Consider the following 23,917-nt stretch of genomic DNA (forward strand, 5'->3'; position numbering starts at 1 on the left):
GGCTGCTTTTTATTATGACTAAGTATTTCAAAGTTCTGTTGTTTTGTGCAATAATAACTTCCATAAGTACATGAAACCAGAGGAACGAAGACCTATAAGCACCTCATTTTACAAGTTCTGTTTAATTGCTCCTGCCTCTCATTGTCTGAATATTCTTAAGACATTTACTTGGCTTTAAGTTATTATTAATTACATACAGTTAAATTACCAGTATAACATATAACGATTATTATTTACAACATTTTACTTACTTTAGCAATTTAATTATGCCAATAATAATTAACATACTTTTAATAAATCACTGTTATTTAGCAATTTTACTACACATACACCATACTTTTAATAATTCATACACTACCATACATAATACCTAAAATCACACAAAGACGTGATATAAGATTTTAAGGAGATAAACATGCTAGGTAGGCAGAGCTAACAGTCTTGGAAAGACTGAAAGGCAAAGTTCAGCTGTATGACTTAATGATGGAATTGAGATTCAAATAGTGACAGGTTGGCCCATCGCATACAAACAGGTATCCCAAGTATATGTGGCTAAGAGATAGCTCTTAGTTAGATATCGTGGTTCTATTCTAAAGTGCCCGATACCACACGACATTTTCTGGTAGGGTTTCGCTACACCACATAAAAAGAAAATTTGATTGCCTTTTAACCACCAATAAATAAGTTTTCAGTTTAAAAAATATCCACTTTTCCCTAGTACTTGGGTAGTTAATGGCACACATAAGATAGAACCTATACTTGTACTTATTATAGGTACGGTGCTTTTTGTTATGCAATTACTTGCTTTACCAGGTCGTGCATTTGCCTGACTATTTCCTAGATCAAACTTTCTAGATGGAATTCATTTGCGACGGAGAAACCAGTTTGTGGCTATGATATCTTCGGAAACTAAAATGCTATACCTACTTGTAATACAAAAGATTCGCATACACTTCACGAAATGAAGAGGTAATATAAACTTTAAGTATGGAATAAAAATTAATTAATCAATACATATATGTATAATAAGACAGAAAAATTCCGGTGTCTATACATTTAATATTTTTCTTAAAACTGATGGGGCGATAAAAGAAGAGTAACAGAAACCAAAATAAAAATTCTTTCTCGCAAGCTAAATTCTTAAATTTCATGCACTTCTTTTCTTCCTTACTATACTAACACTTTATTTCCTATTTTATTTTTATATCGGCAATTTAATTATTTTTTAAGATACTTTTTCTTTTCTTCGATTTGGCAATTAAACTTCCTCTTGAAATTACTGTTGCCAAAGTTGAGTTTAAGTCAGTTCTCGATTTAAAATACTAGATATGTCGTAAAAGCGGGCCTGGGGTATGTCATTAGTATTAGGCGTATCCTTTGATCATGGCTTCAGGATTGGGCGAGTCATGTTTTCTTACGAAGCGACTCCCATATCTCGATCTCCTTGCAACCTTTTTAGATGAACCTAGCTCGTATTGGATCGATCATGATTTCACATCCAGTTGCCTGAATGTGCAGGATTCCTCACGATGCGCACTCATACTTGTCCAAAAACACTTAATAGTTTGTCTACACATAATAATTATAAATCGTCATTAGTCGCTCAAGCACATATAAAAATAAATATTACAGCACAAACAACATGGCGTTTCTATTTCAGCTTTAAATATTTTTCAGATCAATATTATTATGATTACTCTGGGAATTGATTATATATATATGTATTTGGTCGAAAACAATCAGGTAATGTTTATTTTACACTTTGCCTTGAGAACAATGCCGAATGCAGCTCGACGATCACGATCACGTCTGCCCCAGTTTAAAAATTAACTACCCAAACGTTGAAAAGTCAATTATTAATATTGTTTTGCCGGTTAAATTTATCTGTAGATAAAAATAATGTATGTCAGATTATTTTTTAACTAGCCTATTAAAACATGAGTCTCCAATTTTAATTAAGAATACATTTATTTATAAGTATTTTATTGTATTTAATAATATTCGACATATCAGTTTATAAAGTAAAAAATCTATTTTGCTTTATTTATGGCTCCGATGGGCACCCATCCCTAAATGAATACCTACAATAGGTAACGAGTAAAATAAATAGCTACGCCTTTAATCACATTTTTTTAAGTCGTTTGAAGATAGTCAATAGTCTTGCTTTGTTTACATTTCCAAAAAACGGATTATAACGGATCTTGTCCATCATCACTTGCATATAATTGTGTGATGCAACGAATCCTTTTGTCACGGCAGCTTATATTGCACATAATCTGAGATAAACATACGGTTACACAGTCTATCTGAGTAATCTTTCGAGGAAATAAAACACTAAACCTGTTAAGGTGGTCCAAACAGCCACTTTCCTACAGCAAATTGCTTACGTATGCCGTTCCGTTTGAGGAGATTCCGCAGGCCTTTCGCGTTGAAGGAGAGTGGGGTATTTCAATTCGAATGGTTAACATTCGCCAGTAAATAGTTCGTCATAGTAAGAGCGCCAACTTCAAAGTTAATCTTGAGATATATATATATATTGTGAATTTCTGTCTTGTGCTTTCTTTGGAAATGGGATACAAGTGAGTCATGTGACATATGTGGTTTCTCTCATTGCTGTTTTGTATAACAAACTAGAAGACGGTGGTGTGGGCAATATGAGGTTTGCATTATTTATTTGTTTATTTATTTACTTTCTTAATATTTTAATTTTTATCTTGTTATGTTATGTATATAATTTTACTTTTTAAATACTTATTTTCGTAAATTTACATTAACATGCCCAAGTTACGATAATTTCTTCAACTTTAAAAAACATTATAAAATCAACATTTTACTCTAATTTTATGTTAATAATCTTAGATCTTCTCCCTTCTTCTTCTTATATCATTTTTTTTCTTATGCTAAATTTCATCGGTAGGTTCGATAGGTATATCAAAAAAATTTAATTTATAATCAAGTCAAATTTTCCTTTTGTTTTAATGCAAAAAACAAATTGAGAGCACGTAGGAATCTTTTTCGAAATAGAATATGGTAATTTATTATTTATTTCCATAACAAAACAAAGACTAGAAGCAAACATTAAGATTTTGTAATATTTTCTAGTAGGGATTATTATTTATGAGTGCCATCTATACCCTCAAAGAGCAAATACCTTTGTATGTATGTACTTACTTCAGTAATATTTCTAATTCGCACTAATCACATGATAACATGATCTTTATTCTTTTATCGCGTACTTAACGTCGCGAAATTCAAGATTATCCATTTATTAGTAGGTAAAATATTGGAATACTTAAATAAGTATTGTACACTTTAATTTTATAGCTTCGTTTGTTTGCGAAAAATGTTGTGTTATAATTGTGTGAATCGATTAGGTGTGCGGATAAAATTGTATTGCGCGTAAAGGCATAGGTTCAAATCCCACACCAATGTTTTTTCGATGTGATGTACATTAGTTTGCGTACTAATCGATGCTCTTACGGTGAGGGATAACATCGTAAGGAATCCTGTACATTCAAGCAACCGGCGGTTAATAAACACCTAGAAGGAATAAGATTAATTAATAGTGTTAGTTTTGTTAATTATTTATATTAATAAAGACTATATGCCAACTTTTTAGTTCAATCTGTATTTTGCTACAGATATCTGTGAAAACATTTTTTTTTTTTCTATTATTTAGCTGTACATGCGATCAAACGATTGTGGGTTATGTTAAAATGTGGTGTACCTACATGATATAATTTATTAAAATATTAGGTACCTATTTCATGAGCAAAGGTATATTTGTAATTTTGTGTTAAGCTGAAAATTAAACTTTACAATTTTAAATCATGTTCATGTACACGATCACAGTGGTAAGATCCGACACAGAAACAGTACGTTGTTCGGAGGTACATAAGTTCTAATCGCCGCGCCTAACTTACTCACTTCACATATGGCCCTTAGGCTTCTCTCCAGAGAGAAAAGGTCATTGTCCTCTTCTAAGATCGCATTCTGGGCTAACGCCGAGAGAATTCACCTAGACTTTTTTTCTTAGCTTTTAAGGATATCATTCCATTGTAATACATTAAGATTTCATTTTTATATTTATTTTAGTTTACTAGGAGGTGGACTGTCGATGTGTCCATAAAAATTACAAAATAAATTTAACTTATTTATTTTTATTGTGAGATAATGTTTTATGGTCATGATGCAAGTACCTAATTTATCTGTACGTCAAATTTCATAAAGCTTGTCTAAATAGACATTTTTTATGCATAGATATTGAAGAGTAAACTGTTTTATTTACGAGTAGGTACTAATAATAGAAATATAATCTTCAATATTATTTGACAACTGCTAAATTGTACTTTCGAAATATCAAAGTTTTGCATACATAAATGACTTCTTGCGAAGTAAGTTGAAACAATAACCCTAGAAAATATAGCTTTATTCGCTACAAAAAGATTAGTTCATCTAAATAACATCTTTTATATAATGGATTGACGTAATCGTGACCGGAATAGGCACTCATAACAGCTCCAGTGACCAAAAAACCTCAATGTTACGATGATACCATTATTATTCTCAACTGCGACTAAAAATAGATAAAACAGTTACATACAAATTATAAACAAATTTCAATGTGCTTGCGCATGATGCGTGCGTATGCAATATTTTTGACCTTTCCACTTCAATTTTTTTAATCTTCATTATGAAATGGTTACATAACCAGACAATTTTTTTTACCTACTAGACTAGTATAGAGAAAAGTAACTTGTCACATAGTTATTTAGCAAAGTCTTAGACAATAGAAAAAGAAAAATGTTCTAGTTTCTATTTGTGAAACCTCGAATAGAATGTGCAGGCATATGCTAAACCAGCTATTGCCCGCTTTATTTTAATATACTGAAAAAGATGACGACTGCATTCTTACCAGAGCAATAGTTTTTGTATGATGCGAGTACAAACAAACAGACAGAAATTCTAAAATTACTTTTTACCTTCTGTTGGTCTTATAGGTATAGAACCCTAATATCGATTGAATCTTTCAAGTACATCGGTCAGATCCTTTTTATTATACCTATGTAGATATGGATTATCTCTTCATTGGCTCAGTGCTTTGTTGCGCGCTAGCGCCGTAATTGAACAAAAGCAATTCGATTTATCGACCGACTACGTAATACTTTCTCCTATGAAAATTTTATAGCCCATTTTTTAAATAACTAGCCAAGAGCAAATCAGCGCAAGTAGTGTTCCGTATCATTTAAATAATTAATCCGAAATAGAAAATTTAAAATTATCTCATATCTTAAATTAATCGATCGATTTTGTTTTCATCATGTTATATCATTTCTATTAAACCCCAAATAGCGCAACCTGCCCCCTCTATTTTACTAATTTTAGTTTTCAAGATTTCGTCAAATTCACTTGTATAAATTTTAAGTTACATCAAAGAGGTTGCACTATTTGAAATTTCCATAGATTTTGTTTATTCAGGTCATCGACATTATAATAATTTCGCACACCTCGTCTAGTGTTTACGTAACTTTTAATCAATGTCAAGAAAAGACCAATCGAATGTGTGACGTAACATGGATAGTTATATTTAAACAGCGTGTGCTTGTAAGCGAAAAATACAAGTCACGGTGAAGGGCCTCAACGCCCTTTAAAAAAACCTAAATATGTTTATTCTTAAACTCATGACTTGATACAAATAAGGAATAGGTAATAAGATTTTGGGCGTAACGCCGTAGCGCATAGTCCTCTAGTGCACATCCCAAGGGAACAATATTTTACCAAATGAAATGTTGGTATTGTTACATAAATAATGTAAATAATAAAATTCATATCCATAGGAAGAAAATCGCATTCACGTTCTCATCCGGAACAACCGCTATGAATAGCCTCCATGATGATCTTGGTGGCGAAGATAAGAACATAGCGAATATTCTTTTTTCGCACAGATTGTAAAAGTCAATCGAGGAAATGACTTATAAAGTTAGATTCCACATTTAGGAGAGCAGTGTGACTGAAATTGTAATTGCTATAAACTTGTCTCAGTTCTTTACGTCTATGACCGTTTTTTGATATAAGTAATATAAATTAGCTACTTATCAGTATTTGAATCTCGGTTCTTTTAGGAAGCCATTTAACTGAACGTCACCTTGACGTCTTTTGGAGACCATTATCTATGTCTACCCCTGAACCCCTCAAACACTTTTCACACTCAAAAATAAACATATGCTTGGATGAATAATTATTTCTTTTATAAAAAGTCAGTTAACAGTGAATACAACGTAAATATAATTACATATGTTAATACATAAGTATGCCTTACGTAACCCATTCCTGTACCACCCCACGAAGTAGAGTCATCATATGGTTCACGTAAGAGCAGTATAATGGACTTAGAACTAGCTCCTTCTATGCATAAATTACTGCGAAAGACTCATTTGCGGAAAACAGATTTTAAGAAGAAGAATCCACTCACTATCATTTTGAGGGGTGTGTATAAAACGCAATGTATGGTTATGGTTAGTTGTATAAATCAGTTATCTCGGGAACAGCATCTACGAACACTATAAAGTGAATTTTATAAGTTGGATAGTTATACGTAACATGGCTATAACTCGTAAACGTATTGCTAAATCTAGAAACAACGCGACGCAGACATTATTCATTTCGATTCAACCAACTGTTTATTTTACACCTATCACACTACGTCACGGGTACTATAAAAGACGGGCCGAACGGGCGAACGAATTTCATCTTAATATAAGAAAAATGTAACAACAATAATTGACATACATACATACATATGGTCACGTCTATATCCCTTGCGGGGTAGACAGAGCCAACAGCCTTGAAAAGCCTGAATGGCCACGTTCAGCTATTTAGCTTAATGATAGAATTGAGATTCAAATAGTGCCGGGTTGCTAACCCATCGCCTAAAAAAGAATACCAAGTTTGTAAGCCTATCCCTTAGTCGCTTTTTACGACATCCATGGGAAAGAGATGGAGTGGTCCTATTCTTTTTTGTATTGGTGCCGGGAACCACACGGCACCTAATTGACAAGAGAAAATATTCCATTTCGATTTCTTACTAGACTATGATGTCATAATCAATTTTTACAAGAATATTCAATTCTTGGAAAGTACTCTTATCATGTTTGCGAGGCGAAAGTGTCATTCAGTACCTAAGTGAGCGGTTTCAAATTACATGCCTCCAGTGTATATGTTTTCCTTTTGGACTTACTGTTGTTACTTCGATACCTTTTACTCATAGATACTACTGCCTCCTTATGGTTAGGTAGGTATTCATTTCTTTAAGTAGGAACTGAAATTAAGGTAAACAAACTTGTAACGTATTTTGGTTGAAAAATATTGATTTGGTAGGTATATTAATTCAAGTGTGGTTCCCGACACCTATAGAAAAAAGAAGGACCACTCCATCACTTTCCAATGGATGTCGTAGAAGGCGACTAAGGGACAGGCTTATATACTTGGGATTCATCTTTAGGCGATGGGCTAGCAACCTGTCACTATTTGAATCTCAATTCTACCATTAGGACAAGCAGCTGAGCGTGGCCTTTCTTCTGCGCAGGGAATACAGACGTGATTATATGTTATTTATTAATTAAGAAAGTATACAGAAAAAAAAAAATTGTAAATAAAACTTACGGGTGAATTTTTAATGTGTCGTTTGAAGAATTTATTTGTCATGCACTCTACTAGCATAAGAGAAATTATGTTACCAGTTTTGTATGTACCACATCCACAATTGACTGCAATACCCAGCTAAAATCGACGAGTTTGGAGGTTATTGTCAATTATTCAACCCTAGTAGGCTTCGGTGGCGCACAGGTAAAGTTTTGCCTCTGAGCCGCCAATACAAGGTTGTGGGTGCACAATATGGCAACGTGAAATTACTGTTAGGTATAGGAGGAACAAAAAGTCGAATATTTTTTAAAACATTAAATTTATTCAAAGTAAGAACCATTATCCATCTCATAGGTAGTTCACTGATCCTTTTACTTAAAAAAAAACCATTCAGACAGGAATCAATAAATCTTTGAAGGCGGTTTGGACTGCTCTATCGGTGTTAAAGTTTTTCCCTTGGAAGAAGTTATCCAAATTTCGAAAAAAAAAATGGTAATCTGTTGTGCAGTGTGTGGTCTATCTTTGTCGTGAATCAGCAGAGGCGTGGAGCGATTGACCAGCGTCGTTTGTTTAGCAGCTAGCTTTTCCATCATAGTTTGCAATAGCTGACAAAAGACGTCTGCCGTAATCGTCTGGGCAAATTTGATATAACCGTAATGAACGGCACCAGCATTGGTCCACCAAACGCTTACAAGTAACTTCTTTTGGGTCAATTTTCGCTTGGGGCAGGACTTAGCTGGCTGACCAGGGTCCAGCCATTGCGTTGAGCGTTTCCGATTATCGTAGAGAATCCACTTTTCATCACAGGTAATGATTTGATTTTAAAACCTTTCATTATTGTGCCGGTTAAGAAATGTAACGCAACAGTCGACACGCGTTTGCCGGTTTGCTTTCAAGTTTCTTAATCTTCCCAATTTGCTTGAACTGGATTAAAATAGTTTCATACTAACATTAAAGCCTGAAGCTAACCCGGTCGTGGTTTGCGATGGATCCATTTCCACAATAGCCTTCAATTCTTCATTATCAACTAGGGTTTCCGCCCGTCAACGTGGCTTGTTCTGCAGGTCAAAATTTCCTGAACAAAAACGTTGGAACCAAAAACGTACCTACCGTGTTTTCTATTGCAACATGATCGTCATACACATCATTAACCCTTCGAGCCGTTTCCGCAGCACTGGTGCCATGGTGGAACTCGAACTCGTAAATAAAGTGTTATTTCAAGTTTTCCATTTTGTAAACTGAGTAACAGAAAAAATAGAAGAACTAAAAAACAAATGAATAAAGGTGAACTATTTAGTTCACCGTTTATATAGCTCAATAAATTTGAATTTGGAATTCCTACCAAAGAGAAGAAATTTGTGATTAAAGTGGCCAATACAACAAAACTCCAATTTCATGTAGGACCTATATATAGTATATAGTTTAGATAAAAATTTGGAAATACTAACTTTATAAAACTAGTTCTGATATGTACTTTTTCAAGATAAATAATAATTGTTAATCCTTGTCTTTTTTAAAAGCAATGTATCTATTCCAAAAAGCCTCAAATTTACTTTTGTATTCTTGCGAAAATATGTTTTTTTAATAACATATTCTTTGAACTCTCATTAAATTGTATTATTTTTAAAGTACTTTTCTTTATATTTTATTAATACTCGTATTTTTTCTTGAACTTTGAACATAACCAAATAATCTGTTTACAGACTAATCATCCTTTTGGGCCTTCTGTTTGGTGTTCTCTACTCTCTTCACATATTAGTCAAAGATTTCCAATCTTTAACGTCAGGCGGCAAATTTTTGAAGTTTTTGTTCAAACGAGACGTTAGCTCACAGAGCCATAATTTGGTAAGTCAAATTAATTTTGTCCCTTATTATTGCTTGAGTTTTGAATATCTAGTCCGTATGTCTGCATCAATCTTAGGAAAATTGCTCATCATGGACCTGATCTGTCCGAGCCCTTATTGCCGACCAATCCATTATTGCGAGAACTGGTACTAGTCAATACACATTAACAGTAAATTAACATTTTCATCTTCTCTGAAGAGACCGCGGTCGGTTTGCAGCGAACTTATTGTTGATGATTCCAAATTTTTATTTTAAAACGTAACTTTTAATTTTTAAGTACAAATCCTACTACTATTATAAAGGCGAAAGTTTGTATGGATGTATGGATGTTTGTTACTCTTTCACGCAAAAACTACTGAACCGATTACCATGAATTTGGTATGTAGGTAGCTGAAGACCCAGAATAACACATAGGCTACTTTTTATCCCAGAGTTCCCGCGGGATTGATAGGGTTTCCATGCGGACGAAGTCGCGGGCGGCCTCTAGTAACTTCATGTTATTTCTACATGTCGTCCGCAAGGAAACAAATCTACTAAGGTCTGTGTGTCTCTGCAAGTAATAATTTCTCGTTGTTAGGATAATCGCAGTATATTCACGTCGTACAGATTTTTTCAGCTGAGAGAGATAGCTAGATAGTTCTTCAGTACTGAAATTGAAGTCTGTTTAATAAATACACAATTTAAACAAAAAATTGTATATGTTTTAGAAATATCACGTTCGCTGGAGGAAGATTTTGCTATACGATGCAACACAATGCGCCCGTTATTTCTACTGCAGCCTGGGGTCAGAACCAGCAGACAACGAACTAAGAGGATTTACGTTTATGTTAACGTAAGATACATCTATTTTTTATTTTTACAACTAATAACAATCATGATGGTTCTTGTTCAATTCGCGAACTACGATATTAGAGCTTCACGACAAATAAAAACGCACACACACTTTAAATAATATATATTGAAAAATAAAAGCGACCTAAATTATGTATCTCTTTGATGAACTATTGCGTAGTTAGTTTTGATATTCAAATTTTTTCACTCAAGTTCCTTAATAAAAAACAAAACATGTAACTTTTTATAACTGGCCAGTAACACGTGAAAAAGAGGTTGATACTATTTAATGTATGGACTTAATAGGATGACAAATAGTAGGAAATGAAGCGATTCTTTACATAAATTTCAACATCCCGCCCACCAAGGACTTGTCCTTTAAAAAACAGTCTATAAGAACTTAGATTCACTTCAATTAACAAAAATTCTAGTACGTATTCTATGTCAAACCTTATTGATTAATTACATGTAAACGTAAGATTTGTGAAATTATTATAAAAGAAAAATTATATACAATAAAACCGCCCACCGTGACAAGGCTATTACATACCTTACTACAAATGCTATATTTATTATATAAAACCGCCCACCATAACATATGGTGGAACTAAAGAAAGAACCTAAAGAATATTTATGTATTCAATTTATAGAAACTACGATTAATTTTTTAACAAACATGAATCATTTAGGCAGAAAGCAAAGTTTATTTATAGGACGTTTCAACAATTTGTCCTTGCATTTTATCGTAACAACACGAGTGATGTTATCTTTGCCTGGATGTGTTTCAATGATTCTACCAAGAATCCATTTAGTTGGAGGAAGATTATCCTCTCTAACAATTACAATATCACCAACATCAGGTTCTGATTTTTTAGTAGTCCATTTATACCTCTTATCTAAATTTAATAAATAGTCTTTTGACCATCTATGCCAGAAATCATTCGCAATTTTTTGGACTAATTTCCATCTACTAGTTAAATTAACATATTCAGTTTGATTCGCAAAATTATTGTCACTTACATTAATGAGAGGTTCACCTACTAGAAAATGACCAGGCGTCAAGGGGAGAGGGTCGACTGAATGTTCACTTAACTGAGTTAGTGGTCGAGAATTGAGGCAAGATTCGATCTGCACTAAAACCGTACACATTTCCTCATAGGTCAGAGTACGATCCCCTATCACCTTCTTTAAATGTGTCTTAACTGAGCGCACACCTGCTTCCCAAAGACCACCAAAGTTAGGACTAAGAGGTGGAATATAATGGAATTTTGTTCCTTCCATAGCTAATAATTCCGCAATCTCTTGAGGAATTTTTGATTTAGTTGCGTTGAAAATTTCCCTGAGCTCTTTGTCAGCACCAACAAAGTTAGTGCCGTTGTCGCAATGCAAGTCGGTGCAACGACCACGACGACCAACAAACCTACGAAAAGCGGCAATAAAACCTTTGGAAGTCAAATCAGATACCACTTCTATGTGGATAGCGCGAGTCACCATGCAAACAAATAAGCAAATGTAGCCTTTGTAGGATTTAGCTCCTCTACCAGGAGAAAATCTGAGATTTATGGGGCCCGCGTAGTCCACACCTGATGACATAAAAGCCTTTTTTGGTTTCAAACGAACTTCTGGTAACTGACCCATCAGTGGGGTGACTTTACGTTGAGAATACCTAATACATGTGACGCAACGTCGAAACAATTTCTTGACTAATATTCTAGCATGTATTATCCAAAATTTGCTTCTTATGTAATTGAGCATAGCTTGAGGTCCACCATGCATCGTTGAGCTATGAGCATCCTCTACAATGACCTGGGTAAGAAGACTCATCTCAGGCATTATTAAGGGATGTTTCTCGTCGTAACTCAAATGTGATAAATTTATTCGGCCACCTACTCTCAGAAGTCCCATTTCGTCTAAAAAGGGGTTGAGAGCGTGTAGTGAATTTTTCTTAGGGACATAACCTCCAGACATTAGTTGCGCGATTTCCTCCTTGAACCACAGATGTTGTACTCTCTTAACACAACTTAATAAAGAATCATTCATTTCTTTCGCTGTGATAAAATCCGGATACTTCTCCCTTTCGATATTTTGTAATCTAAAATTTAAAATTCTCCTTACATATGAGACAATCCGCAACATTTTCTTCAGCGATGAATATTTACTCCAAAAGAAATTCTTTTCTTCTACTATCAAGTGTTGATTTTCGTCCTCTTTTTTCAGTGCAACAAAAGTCTTAATTTTCTGCGAATTACTAGCTCTTATTTCTTCTTGTGTTGTGTAGTCTAATTTTGAAAATGTTATATTTCTTTCATACAGGAATATTGGTCCACTCCACCAGAGCTTCTCTCTTTTGAGATCAGATGGTTGTAGCCCTCTGGATGCGCAATCCGCGGGGTTGAACTTCGTACCAACATGATTAAACTGACTACTATCTATAATGTTAAGAATTTCCGATACTCTATTGCTAACGAAGGTTGTCCATCTTGATGGCAATCCACGAAGCCACGCCAAAACAACAGTGGAGTCTGTCCATGCATAGAGCCTTTTCTTAGGAACGTTCATAACTTGTGCCACTTCGTTAAGCAATTTTGCAGCTAAAACCGCTCCGCATAATTCCAATCGTGGAATTGATAGTTGTTTCTCAATCGGAGCTACCTTTGTTTTTGAGGTAAGTAGGTGTACGTGAATTTCGCCATTAGAGTTTATTGTTCGAAAGTACACCACTCCAGCGTAAGCCATTTGAGATGCGTCTGCGAAGGCATGCAGTTCAACTTCACAACCCTGATTAAAATTTAGCCATCTTGGAATAAATATGGTTTTCAGTTCGGAGAGTTCAGCTCTGTATTTGAGCCATTCGTGTAACAAATCTTCAGGAAGTTCATCATCCCAAGACAACCCAGACTTCCACAATTTTTGAATGAAAACCTTTGCAGTTAAAACAACTGGAGCAATCCAACCCATTGGGTCGTATATACGAGCAATGTCAGACAACACCTGGCGCTTTGTTGGTGATTTATTAACTTCATGTAACTCTACTGTATATTGAAATTCGTCTGAATTTCTGTTCCAACAAATGCCCAGGACTTTTACCATGTTGTCAGCCTTAATGTGAATTGATGGAGCTGTTTTCTGATTATCTTGACCGATGAACTGGAGCAATACCTTGTTGTTGCTACTCCACTTCTGTAATTGAAAACCGCCCGCTTCCATTAGCTTGTTCATTTCAGTATAAATTTGAATAGCTTCTTCTTCTGTTTCACAGCATGTCATTAAATCGTCGACATAGAAATCTCGTTTCGTGATTTCTGATGCTGTAGGGTAGTTGAGTTGTTCATCCTCTGCTAAACGTTGCAGTGATTTTACTGCTAGATGAGGTGCACATGCTGTTCCAAAGGTGAGTGTGAGCAACTCGAATTGACCCAGTGGTTCATCTGGGTTGAATCTCCATAATATCCTTTGAAAGCGTGTGTCGTCATCGTGTATACGTACCTGCCGGTACATTTTGACTATGTCTGCAACTATACATATTGGGAATCTTCGCCATCTCATCAAAATGTGCCTTAAATCTTGCTGTAGTTTGGGACCGATAAGAAGGTTGTCATTCAACGAAACGCCGTTCGCGCCTTTACATGATGCGTCGAAAACAACACGTAATTTTGTCGTTTCCCTATCTTCCCTTACTACGGCGTGATGTGGAAAATACACTGCCTTTGGATGAATTGTTTCGTCCTTAATTTCCTTCATGTGACCCAGGTCCTGATATTCCTGCATTACCTTACCATATTCTTCTTTTAATTTCGGGTTCTTCTGTAGCTTCTTCTCCAAATGATAAAATCTTTTCTGTGCTATCTCCTTCAACCCTCCGTATTGACACTCTGGATCATCGCTGTTAAAAGGCAATCTAACCACAAACCTACCTTCCTTGTTTCTAGTAGTAGTTAAATCAAAAAACTCTTCACATTTTTCTTCCATCTTGCTGAATTTCTTTTGAATTGAGTTTGGCTCGTTTTCTAACTCCCAAAACTGTTTGAGTAAAAAGTCTTCTTTGACCTGAACATTTAAACTTACCATTTTTGTGACATCAGTTGGTGCTCCTTGCGGCACCTTACCTGAAATGATCCACCCAAAGATAGTGTTTTGTGCTAATAAGTGTCCCTCTGGGTGTTTGATGATGTCATTCAAAATGATGTCGCCGTATACTTCGGCTCCTAGTAAAACGTCGATTCTACCAGGTGAAATAAATCCTGGATCGGCCAGTGATAGGTTCTCGATTTCTGACCAATCAGGTGATGAGGGTTTGCTAGAAGGCAAACGCGAAATAAGAGATCTTAATACGTAAGCAGAAATTTGAATAGATTTACTTGGGTCCCTACGAGACTCAATGCGGAAAGAAACCATATGTCTTATATGCAGTCGACCATCTCCTACCCCTGACACACAGCCGCTAACAGGTACACGTTTAAGGCCTAACGTCTGAACAGTCTCTTCTGTTACAAAGGAGGCTTGAGAGCCTTGGTCGATCAAGGCACGCAGTAGACAATACTTCCCGTTGAATGAATACGCTTTCACAATGGCCGTTGCCAAAAGAACGTCAGCTGAACCGATGACCGTTTCTTCCTTCGCAAAATTGGCAACGACGTTCACGCCATGATTGGGTGATGAATGTTGAATATCTGCTTGATTTTGTCGCTGTGATTTTGTGTGCGCGTGATTGTTTTCCGAATTATTTGTAAGCTCTTGCTGTTTCTCCTTCTCTTGATGAAGCAAGGAGTGATGTCGTCTACCACATCTACGGCAACTTGTTGTGTAACGACATTTGTATACTGAGTGAGTGGGTGATAAGCAGTTATAGCATAGCGATTTGTTCTTTACGAACTCTTGTCTCTCACGTGGTATTAGTTGTCCAAAGCTCTTGCATTGGTAGAGAAAATGATCCCCCGAACACATAGTACATTGATGTTTTGTAATGCTGTCTTGAACATATGCAAATGAATTAACCTTCTCTGTACGTTTGTTTGTATAAGGAACCTTGGAAATTTGTTTACCACTGTCAATCATTTCCAGTGTCCGAAAACGAGATTCTAAAAATAGTACCAGATCAGACCACGAAGGTAAGGCATCGGATGCAATTCCACTGGTATTGACTTCCCATTGACGGAGTGATTCATTGTCTAGCTTGGACACCACTAAGAAAATGAGGATGACATCCCACTGCTTTGTCTCGATTCCTAAATTATTAATCGAGGTGATGCACGACGTTGTCGTATCCAACAAACATCTAAAGGTCCCCGGTTCATTCCCGGGTTTCGGCACCAATTTTGTTCAATTCGCGAACTACGATATTAGAGCTTCACGACAAATAAAAACGCACACACACTTTAAATAATATATATTGAAAAATAAAAGCGACCTAAATTATGTATCTCTTTGATGAACTATTGCGTAGTTAGTTTTGATATTCAAATTTTTTCACTCAAGTTCCTTAATAAAAAACAAAACATGTAACTTTTTATAACTGGCCAGTAACACGTGAAAAAGAGGTTGATACTATTTAATGTATGGACTTAATAGGATGACAAATAGTAGGAAATGAAGCGATTCTTTACATAAATTTCAACATTTCTACTATATGGTTCTATCTACAGGTTAACTTGGCATTGTGCCCCTGCAGCTTATTATCTGTTTGATTAATAAAGCATTTTGCAGGTTAACCACTTCACTTAATTTTTGACCTTTTTTGATATTACTTACTATTTCGTCTTTTTCCCAGAGAGGTCAGCAGATACTACTTTTATATTTACACTTATCATGATCCCTAATGATCCCTTAGTCATTGCTACAACAATGAATGAAATGATGTAATTATTTCATATTATTTTTACAATCGGCCTGCCTGCTACCAAATTAAGTTTCCAGTGTTAATAAAAATTTTGGTTGTACATATTTTATTTTTGTGGTATCATGTCGAATCGCACCCAAGTCACGAAGCTCGTGTAGTACGATTTTATTCATAATTCACAAAGTTACTCTACTTAGTCGTATCGGTTGGTTAAATCATTCCAGTACATTCAAAGTAAATAAGACTAAGACCTGAGTGATTCTATAAAGGTAAACCACGGATTCCAAAAAATACTTACTGTGTTGTATTACTTTTGTAATGCAAAACCTGAGTGCTATTTTTCTTGTCTTATTATTCCTATGTGTTTCATTATACATAAATTCATGAATTGGTTTAATAAATAATTATATTTTTTTTACAGCTTAGAACCTCGAGAAGAAGACAAAACATCATTGGAAATAATAAAAGCAGCACATGAAATGGGGAATATCTCCGGTCAAGAGGCATGCAGACATAATTACCCGTATTGTCCTTTTAAAAAACACATGTTATTTGAACTTATGAAATATTTGATAAGTCATGAAAAGTGAACTCTTGTTACTTCTTAAATGGAATCTATTTTTTCACCGTAAGCTTTGACCAAAAATTTAAAAAGAAACTACATATTTTTGACAAGATACCTTTAATTATAAACATGACTCAATTCTTTTGATAAAAATGTAAAAAAATCAATCCATATTTCATGAAAAAAAAACAATCTAATTACAATCCTATTTTTGCATGAATTATAAATTCCATTCAAAGTGTCCATAAAACAAAGTCATGGAGGTATAAAGGTCCACTAATTGTTAATTTTCAAAAGTTCTATTGATGGTTTTTAATATAAAATTAAGTGTTATTTTATTATAAAGAAGAAATACCATTGTTTAGCCTAATTTAATTAAGAAAATATACCGATTATTGAAAGAGGTTGAATGGTTACTAGACGTTATATACAGGGAATGGAATGAATTTTTATTAGTTAAAAAGATTTTCACAGCATATTTGGACGATGAAAGATTTTGCTATATGTTTTTATTGGAACCCACTCACTTTTATTTTCCAAATATGCTGTGAATTTTTTCTTAACTAATAAGGATTCACCTGTATACGGCCATATTATTTTAGTAGAGTTAATATGCTTTTCATTGTACGACAAGTAAGGGCATTTGTAGTATTTTTGTACTTTACTACATGCTTGGTGCTAAAGTTACCAACTAATAAGCGAAATATTAAGCTTATGAATACAAATTAACAATATAAAAATAAAATTATCCTAGTCATTTGATTAAAAATCTTACATCCGGCCTACAGAGCATTACACAATGGTAACATTCTTCCTTGCTCTGTGAACTCCAATCTTAATACCAATCCATATATACATAGGTATAATATTCCTTAACAATGTATGATGCATATGGGCCGATTTAATCATCATCTCATCGAATTAAATTTTGTATAGAGAATGCAATGTTAAAAATGGACAAAAGTGTCCATTTTCGAAAAGGCATTGAGATCATGATTACTAAAACATTACCGTTTAAAATTTATGATACTTCAATTTAGTATAACGGTAAGTATTCTATATAAATATTTTCTTATCAAGATAAGTTCTCTGATGCCCCATATCTCCTTTGGGCGTCGTTTATGTAACCTAACTAAACTACTGTATATACTTATTAATATTATGATACTTTTTATGTTAAAATAAATTTTAAAAATATTTCTTAAGCCTTTGATTTCAAGTAAATATTACCCTAATACTGAGCGTAGAAGCTTACTTAGGCGAATACTAATATTAGTCAAATTGCTCGTTTTTATATGTTTGATTTAAAAATAGACTTTTAAAAAAGTTTCTTAAAGAGTTAGATGGTAAAACCAGTGAACAATGTCACTCTTTAGTAAGATTTCTGTTAATGAACAGTGGACTATACAGAAAGCATATCTTTGTAACGTTCATGATATGAAAGCTACTGTACCTTTAATACCAGACAGGGAGGCGCCCTGTCCCCCTTGCGTCCTCCATAACTTGGGTGGGTATTTTTCTTGTTAAATGCTAAAGCCTCTCTTTCTTCGTATTTGACTGCATCGTTCTCTCTCTCTCTCATCGTAAAATGGTTATCTACCAGGAAAATTTTCCCTTCGCGTCGTCTTATCTTAAACTAGCTTTTGCTAGGAGTTTAGATCTCATGAGAAATTCTTGAAAAGAAGATTATCTTACCCCTCCTATAGCTTATCTTGTCTGCCTCAAATATCATCAAAAACAGTCCAGCAGGTTTAGTATGGAAGTATATACACAAACATTTAAATGTTTCCTCTTTCAAGTCGGAAGGCGGACCCCGGGCCCCGAAACACTTACGTTGAGGGTGCAGCCGGGAACACGCAGAGATGAGATGAGAAATATAAATGTTTCCTCTTTATTATTTAGTTAGAAAGCCAAAACATATCGTATCGCCAAAGCGTATCCTTTGTCCTACAACGTCTTATACAGCTTTCTGCCACTGAAAGTGCACTTCATACTTCATGGATGCTGGTCCTTCAAAATTGGCTTTGTAACTTTCATACCTACATATAAATAATTTGCGGCTAAATTGGTAATGACAATGACAATACTTTAACAGAAAATAAATAAATTTATCATTTATCCATTGTATATTTTAGAGAAGTTCACACCTGCATTAAGTTAAGAACAAAATATATCAATCTCACTTGCTTTACAGTGAGTCAGCTGAAATACAATAAGGTGGCTGTTTTGTCATTCAGTTGAATCAGAGCTGGCGCCGTCTCGTCGCTTCGCGCTAGTGTGGTTTATGTCTAGGGATCACAGAAACTGGGAGATAACATTTATTTTCACTACTTAATTGCTTTTGTGAAATTAAAGATCGAATAGTTGATATTATAGGGCTAACATGAAACATGTGATGAACAGCATCTGTGCCGCTAAAACCTAGTGAATTTATGAAATCGATCTTTTATTCCTAAAACGCCATGTGAATTAATCATTCAGGTAAATACGAGAATCCTAGGCATTGTACCACATTAGATACTGCGGACATCCTTTCGTTGTCCACTCCGAAAGTTCCTTTTTTATTAGGTCACCATAATTATCATACATACGACCATCTACAAATCTGGAATATCATGCTCTATCATCGTTACACGTAATGAATACTACTCACGAAATATGTACTTCGTGTTTGTATTGGGAACCAATCTAGTGAATGTTATTTGTTGTCATAAGTTTACGACTCGTTTTATGAAACGGGTAAATTAGTTTCTAGACTATTCGTCCAAATGTATGATTGTACCTACGGAACATATTTTTAATGTATGAAATGGCTGACATACCAACACACAGCCCAAATTGCTGGTTCTTTAAATTTGAGATTTGGCATGTACTTATATGGTCCAAGAGAGTATTTTCCATTACCCGCGTGAACGATAATAAACCGCATTTTTTGTTTCACGCAGACACTTATTAAATAACTAACCGATATTCTAAAAAAAATTAAGGTAATTCCATATAAAAATTAAATACTATCTGTCCCGGCAAACGTTGTTTTGCCATATAAATAATTTTTAAGTAAATTCTAGGAAAAAAAAGTTAAGGGTGGACAACCCATTAGTGATAAGGGCGATTTCTTGTTCTTCGTCAGATAATTGACTCGCGTCCGTTCTCCGTTGCCTAATTGCATTACGGGTCCGCTGGGAAAGATTAGATCTTCTAGGACGCGGCATTTTTAATAATAATAATACTGAATATGCACTCGCACAAAACCACATAAAACAATCGAGACATAGATAATAGCTTATCAAGAAAAATTATAGACAAACTATGAAAAGGCATTTACACTTTTGTTAACCTGTAGAATAAATCTTTATTAATTTTATAAATAATTTACACAAATTAATGTCTAAAACAAACAAATATTTCACTACCGACCTGAACTTTCGAGATATTTTGCACAAAATAAATTACTGAACGCACACATAAATAGTTGTTACAGTATTTGACAGGATTGGACAACAAATGTTTGACATGTAATAAACAAATGAGCATTTATTGAAATGATTTAGTATAATGAATACACATTTCTGAACGCACGCGTAATATTTTTCAATCTTTTTAAAAAAAATACACATAATAGTTTATTCATCCATTTTAAATAGTTCTATGAACGCATGGATAAATGTCAATCATTACTTACAGATTTTAACAAAAAAATTTGACAGCTCCGAAATTAAAGAACTTTTAGGGAAAATAACGCATTTTTCAAGTATTCGACAATTTTTCAGTATTTTTAAGATATATTCTGTAATTCGGGGCGGAGGCAAATCCAACAAATCAAAAACTATGAAAATTGGTCCAGCAGATCTCCAGTTATAATTGTTGTAACAAACCCGACTTTGTTTTCTTCTTCTTCTTCTTCTTCTTCTTAGCCTTCTTCTATCAGCATTCTGATGTAGGCCTCCTTCATCTCCTTCCATTCTTCTCTATTTTGGGCAGTAAGAGTCCAATTGCTGCCCGCCACCTGCTTGATGTCGTCTTTCCATCTCATTTGTGGCCTTCCTCTGGGTCGCTTTTGGTCCCAAGGTCTCCAGTCTAGCAATCTTTTGCACCAAGATTCAGACTTCCTGGCAATATGACCAGCCCACTCCCACTTGAGCTTCGCAACTCTTCTGCCGACATCCGTGACTTTGCTGCGCCGTCTTAGGTCCTTATTGGTCACACGGTCTTTCAGACAGACGCCTACAATTTTCCGCTCCATATGCCTTTGTGCCACCCCAAGCTTGTGTATCACTTCTTGGGTAGTCACCCAGGTTTCGGCGCCATATGTCAGGACGGGTAGTATGCACTGGTCGAAAATTTGGGCTTTTTGTCGTGACGTCAGGTTCATGTTAAAAACATATTCAAGCTTGGAGTAGGCTGCCCACCCCAGTCTTATTCGTCTGTCGATTTCGTTACACTGGTTCTCTTTGCCTATTTTAATTTCTTGACCCAAGTACACATACTTTTGGACTTGCTCAATTTCTGTCCCTCCTACTTCAATCCTGATGTTGTTTTGTTGTTCGGATGTCATAACTTTGGTCTTATCGAGGTTCATCTCCAGTCCTACTCGTAATGATGTGTTGTGTAGGTCCTCGATCATCTCTTGTAGTTCAGTAGGGTTGTCAGCAAATAAGACTATGTCGTCCGCGAATCGAAGGTTGGTTAAACGTGCACCTGATATGGAAATACCTCGTTTTTGCCAATTCAGTTTTTTAAATACGTCCTCGACAACCAGCGTAAACAATTTAGGCGATAGGTTATCTCCCTGTCTTACTCCCCTTTTGATGTTAATAGGGTTTGTCATCTGCGGTATTGACACTTTCATTTTAGCGTTTTGGTAAACTCTGGCGATCAGCTGGTTGTATCTATGATCAACTCTTGCGTTCCTTAGCGAGTTATGTACGGCCCAAGTTTCCACGCTGTCGAACGCCTTTTTATAGTCAATGAATGCCAACCACAGTGGCATTTGATACTCGGTAGTTTTCTCGATGAGGACTCTCATTGCCAGAATGTGCTCTATTGTGCTGTATCCCGCTCTAAAGCCTGCTTGCTCGATTGGTTGGTAGAAGTCCAGTTTAGGTGTTATCCTGGTGGTGATAATCTTGGAGAAGAGCTTGTAGGTTTGTGATAGCAGACTTATGGGTCTATAATTATTTAAGTCCGTCTTGCATCCTTTCTTGTACAATATAATTACCACAGCGCTATTCCAACCTTCCGGTAGATCTCCTGAATGTAGGCATCTGTTGAAGAGAACTATTAGGGCATCCAAGAGTTTTTCTCCGCCTTCCTTGAGCATTTCGGGCAGTATCCCGTCTTCGCCACTCGCTTTTCCATTTTTAAGTTTGGAAAGAGCAAACATTACTTCCTCTTTCGTTATTTCAGGAATATCTTCTGATCCTACATTTCTAATAGTTAAGCGGTTGGTGTGGTCTGGTTCGTTAGTTTTTTGAGCGTAGAGGTTGGAGTAGTAGTGTTCTATCACCTTAAGCACTTGCAATCTGTCCACAATCAAGTTCCCATCTTTGTTTTTTAGTTTGGCGATAACTTGGCAGCCGGGCTCGAGTTGCTTCCTAAACACTTTTGGTCCCCTGTGTCGTTCTATTATGGCCCTTACTTTCCTTTCCTTGTACTCCCTGATGTCTTTCTCCACTTTTGATCGTACAAGTTTGCACAGGTCTTTGTACTTATTGCTATTCCTGACCATTTCCCTTCTTTTTTGTAGTAGCGCTTTAGTTTCCTCTGATAGCTTGTTGTGTGAATTTGGTTTTCTTTTAGCTATTTCTGTTGCTGCATTTATCATGGTCTTACTTAGGTGGCTGTTCAGTTCGTCTATGGTCAATGCTTCGAGAGGTTTGTCAGGGATGGATTTTTCGAGCAGGGCTCTATATTGTTCAGCGTTTATTTTCAGGCTAACAGTATCGATCTTGCTAGAATTTGCCTTTTTTAGGGACGTGTATCGTGCCAGTTTTGCATTGATGTATAATGTGGCTCTAACCAGACGGTGGTCACTACGGGTATTAAATTTATTCAACACACTGACATCCTGTACTATATACCTGTGAGAACTAAAAATGTAGTCTATCTCGTTCTTGTGTCGTCCGCCTGGGGAAAGCCAAGTCCATTTCCTTTCTGGTCTTTTCTCATAATAGGAGCTTAGGTGGTATAATTTATGACATTGAAGAAAGCTGACAAGAACCCTACCTCTAGGATTACGGTCTCCAAATCCAAATCTTCCCATGAATGTTTCCGACAGTTCTTCTCTTTTCCCTACTTTGGCATTAAAATCACCAATGAGGAAGGTGTATGTGGTTTTCCTGATTTGAAAAGCTTTTTCAATATCCTCATACAGTGTATGTATTTCGGCGTCAGGGGCTGTACTTGTCGGTGCGTAGACTTGCACCAACTTGATGGTGATTTTCTTGGATAGGCTCATAATAACATACACTACTCTTTCGGATGTTGATCCTGTTGATACTATCTGTTCGTCAAGACTTTTGTGTATCAAAATCCCTACGCCGTGTTCTTTCTTCCCATTGTCTCTGCCTCGATAGTAGAGGGTATGTCCTGCTTTTAGTTTTAAACATTCTTCGCCCGGTCGCCTGACCTCTGACAGACCTAGGATATGCCAGTTTATCTTGTCTAGTTCTTGGTGCAATTCCTCCATACTTCCTTCGATGTTCAAGGTCCTTGCATTGTATGTTCCGATATATAGTTTGGTTCCTTTGTCGATATTTTTGTTTTTCTTTCGGCAGTTTGAATACTCCCAGGGATTCTTAGCACCCCTGGACTGGCAAGAACTCATGCTCCTGCCTTTGCTGAGTGTCGCCTCTCCGCTGGGAACTCGGGGCCATTTCTGTGTCTGTACTTCCATTTTGAGTTTGAAGGGTTTAGGCTTTTAACTCACCCGCCTGCCCAGGACGTCCCGGTGAGTGAGATGTAGTCCAGCTGACTAGGACTGTGGGCGCTACCGTTGGCCTTATTTGTCGGCTCTTCCGCTACCTGCCCAAGTAACACTTCCACCTCTAAAGGTTACTAGACCAGTAAGCCAAAAACTTGCCCTACTGGTCCCCCCTGTCTCCCTCTGTTCGTTGACCCTGCCTCCCACTGGGATTGGTACCCAATCTTTGGCAGGGTTGCTCAACTTAACAGGGTCCACCGCGTGAAGGTGAGAGTGG

The 23,917-nt window shown here is 35.8% G+C and overlaps 1 protein-coding gene across 1 annotated transcript; it reads left to right on the forward strand.

Annotated features, from left to right (window-relative positions):
* Positions 1-2,537: 2,537 nt before the first annotated feature.
* Positions 2,538-16,743, forward strand: LOC106132284 (uncharacterized). The gene is made up of 4 exons (XM_060947957.1): positions 2,538-2,659; positions 9,345-9,486; positions 10,194-10,318; positions 16,575-16,743. The coding sequence occupies exons 1-4, from the start codon at positions 2,655-2,657 to the stop codon at positions 16,741-16,743; spliced, it is 441 nt and encodes a 146-aa protein (XP_060803940.1). The 5' UTR covers positions 2,538-2,654.
* Positions 16,744-23,917: the final 7,174 nt, after the last annotated feature.

The sequence above is a fragment of the Amyelois transitella genome, chromosome 14 (genome assembly GCF_032362555.1).
Source record: "Amyelois transitella isolate CPQ chromosome 14, ilAmyTran1.1, whole genome shotgun sequence".
Lineage (NCBI taxonomy): Eukaryota > Metazoa > Arthropoda > Insecta > Lepidoptera > Pyralidae > Amyelois > Amyelois transitella.

What these genes read in the sequence shown, in the direction of transcription:
- LOC106132284 (XM_060947957.1), top strand. An exon ending in GCTCACAGAGCCATAATTTG is followed by an intron (nt 9,487 to 10,193) that starts GTAAGTCAAATT and finishes TATATGTTTTAG; the next exon opens with AAATATCACGTTCGCTGGAG. An exon ending in GGATTTACGTTTATGTTAAC is followed by an intron (nt 10,319 to 16,574) that starts GTAAGATACATC and finishes TTTTTTTTACAG; the next exon opens with CTTAGAACCTCGAGAAGAAG.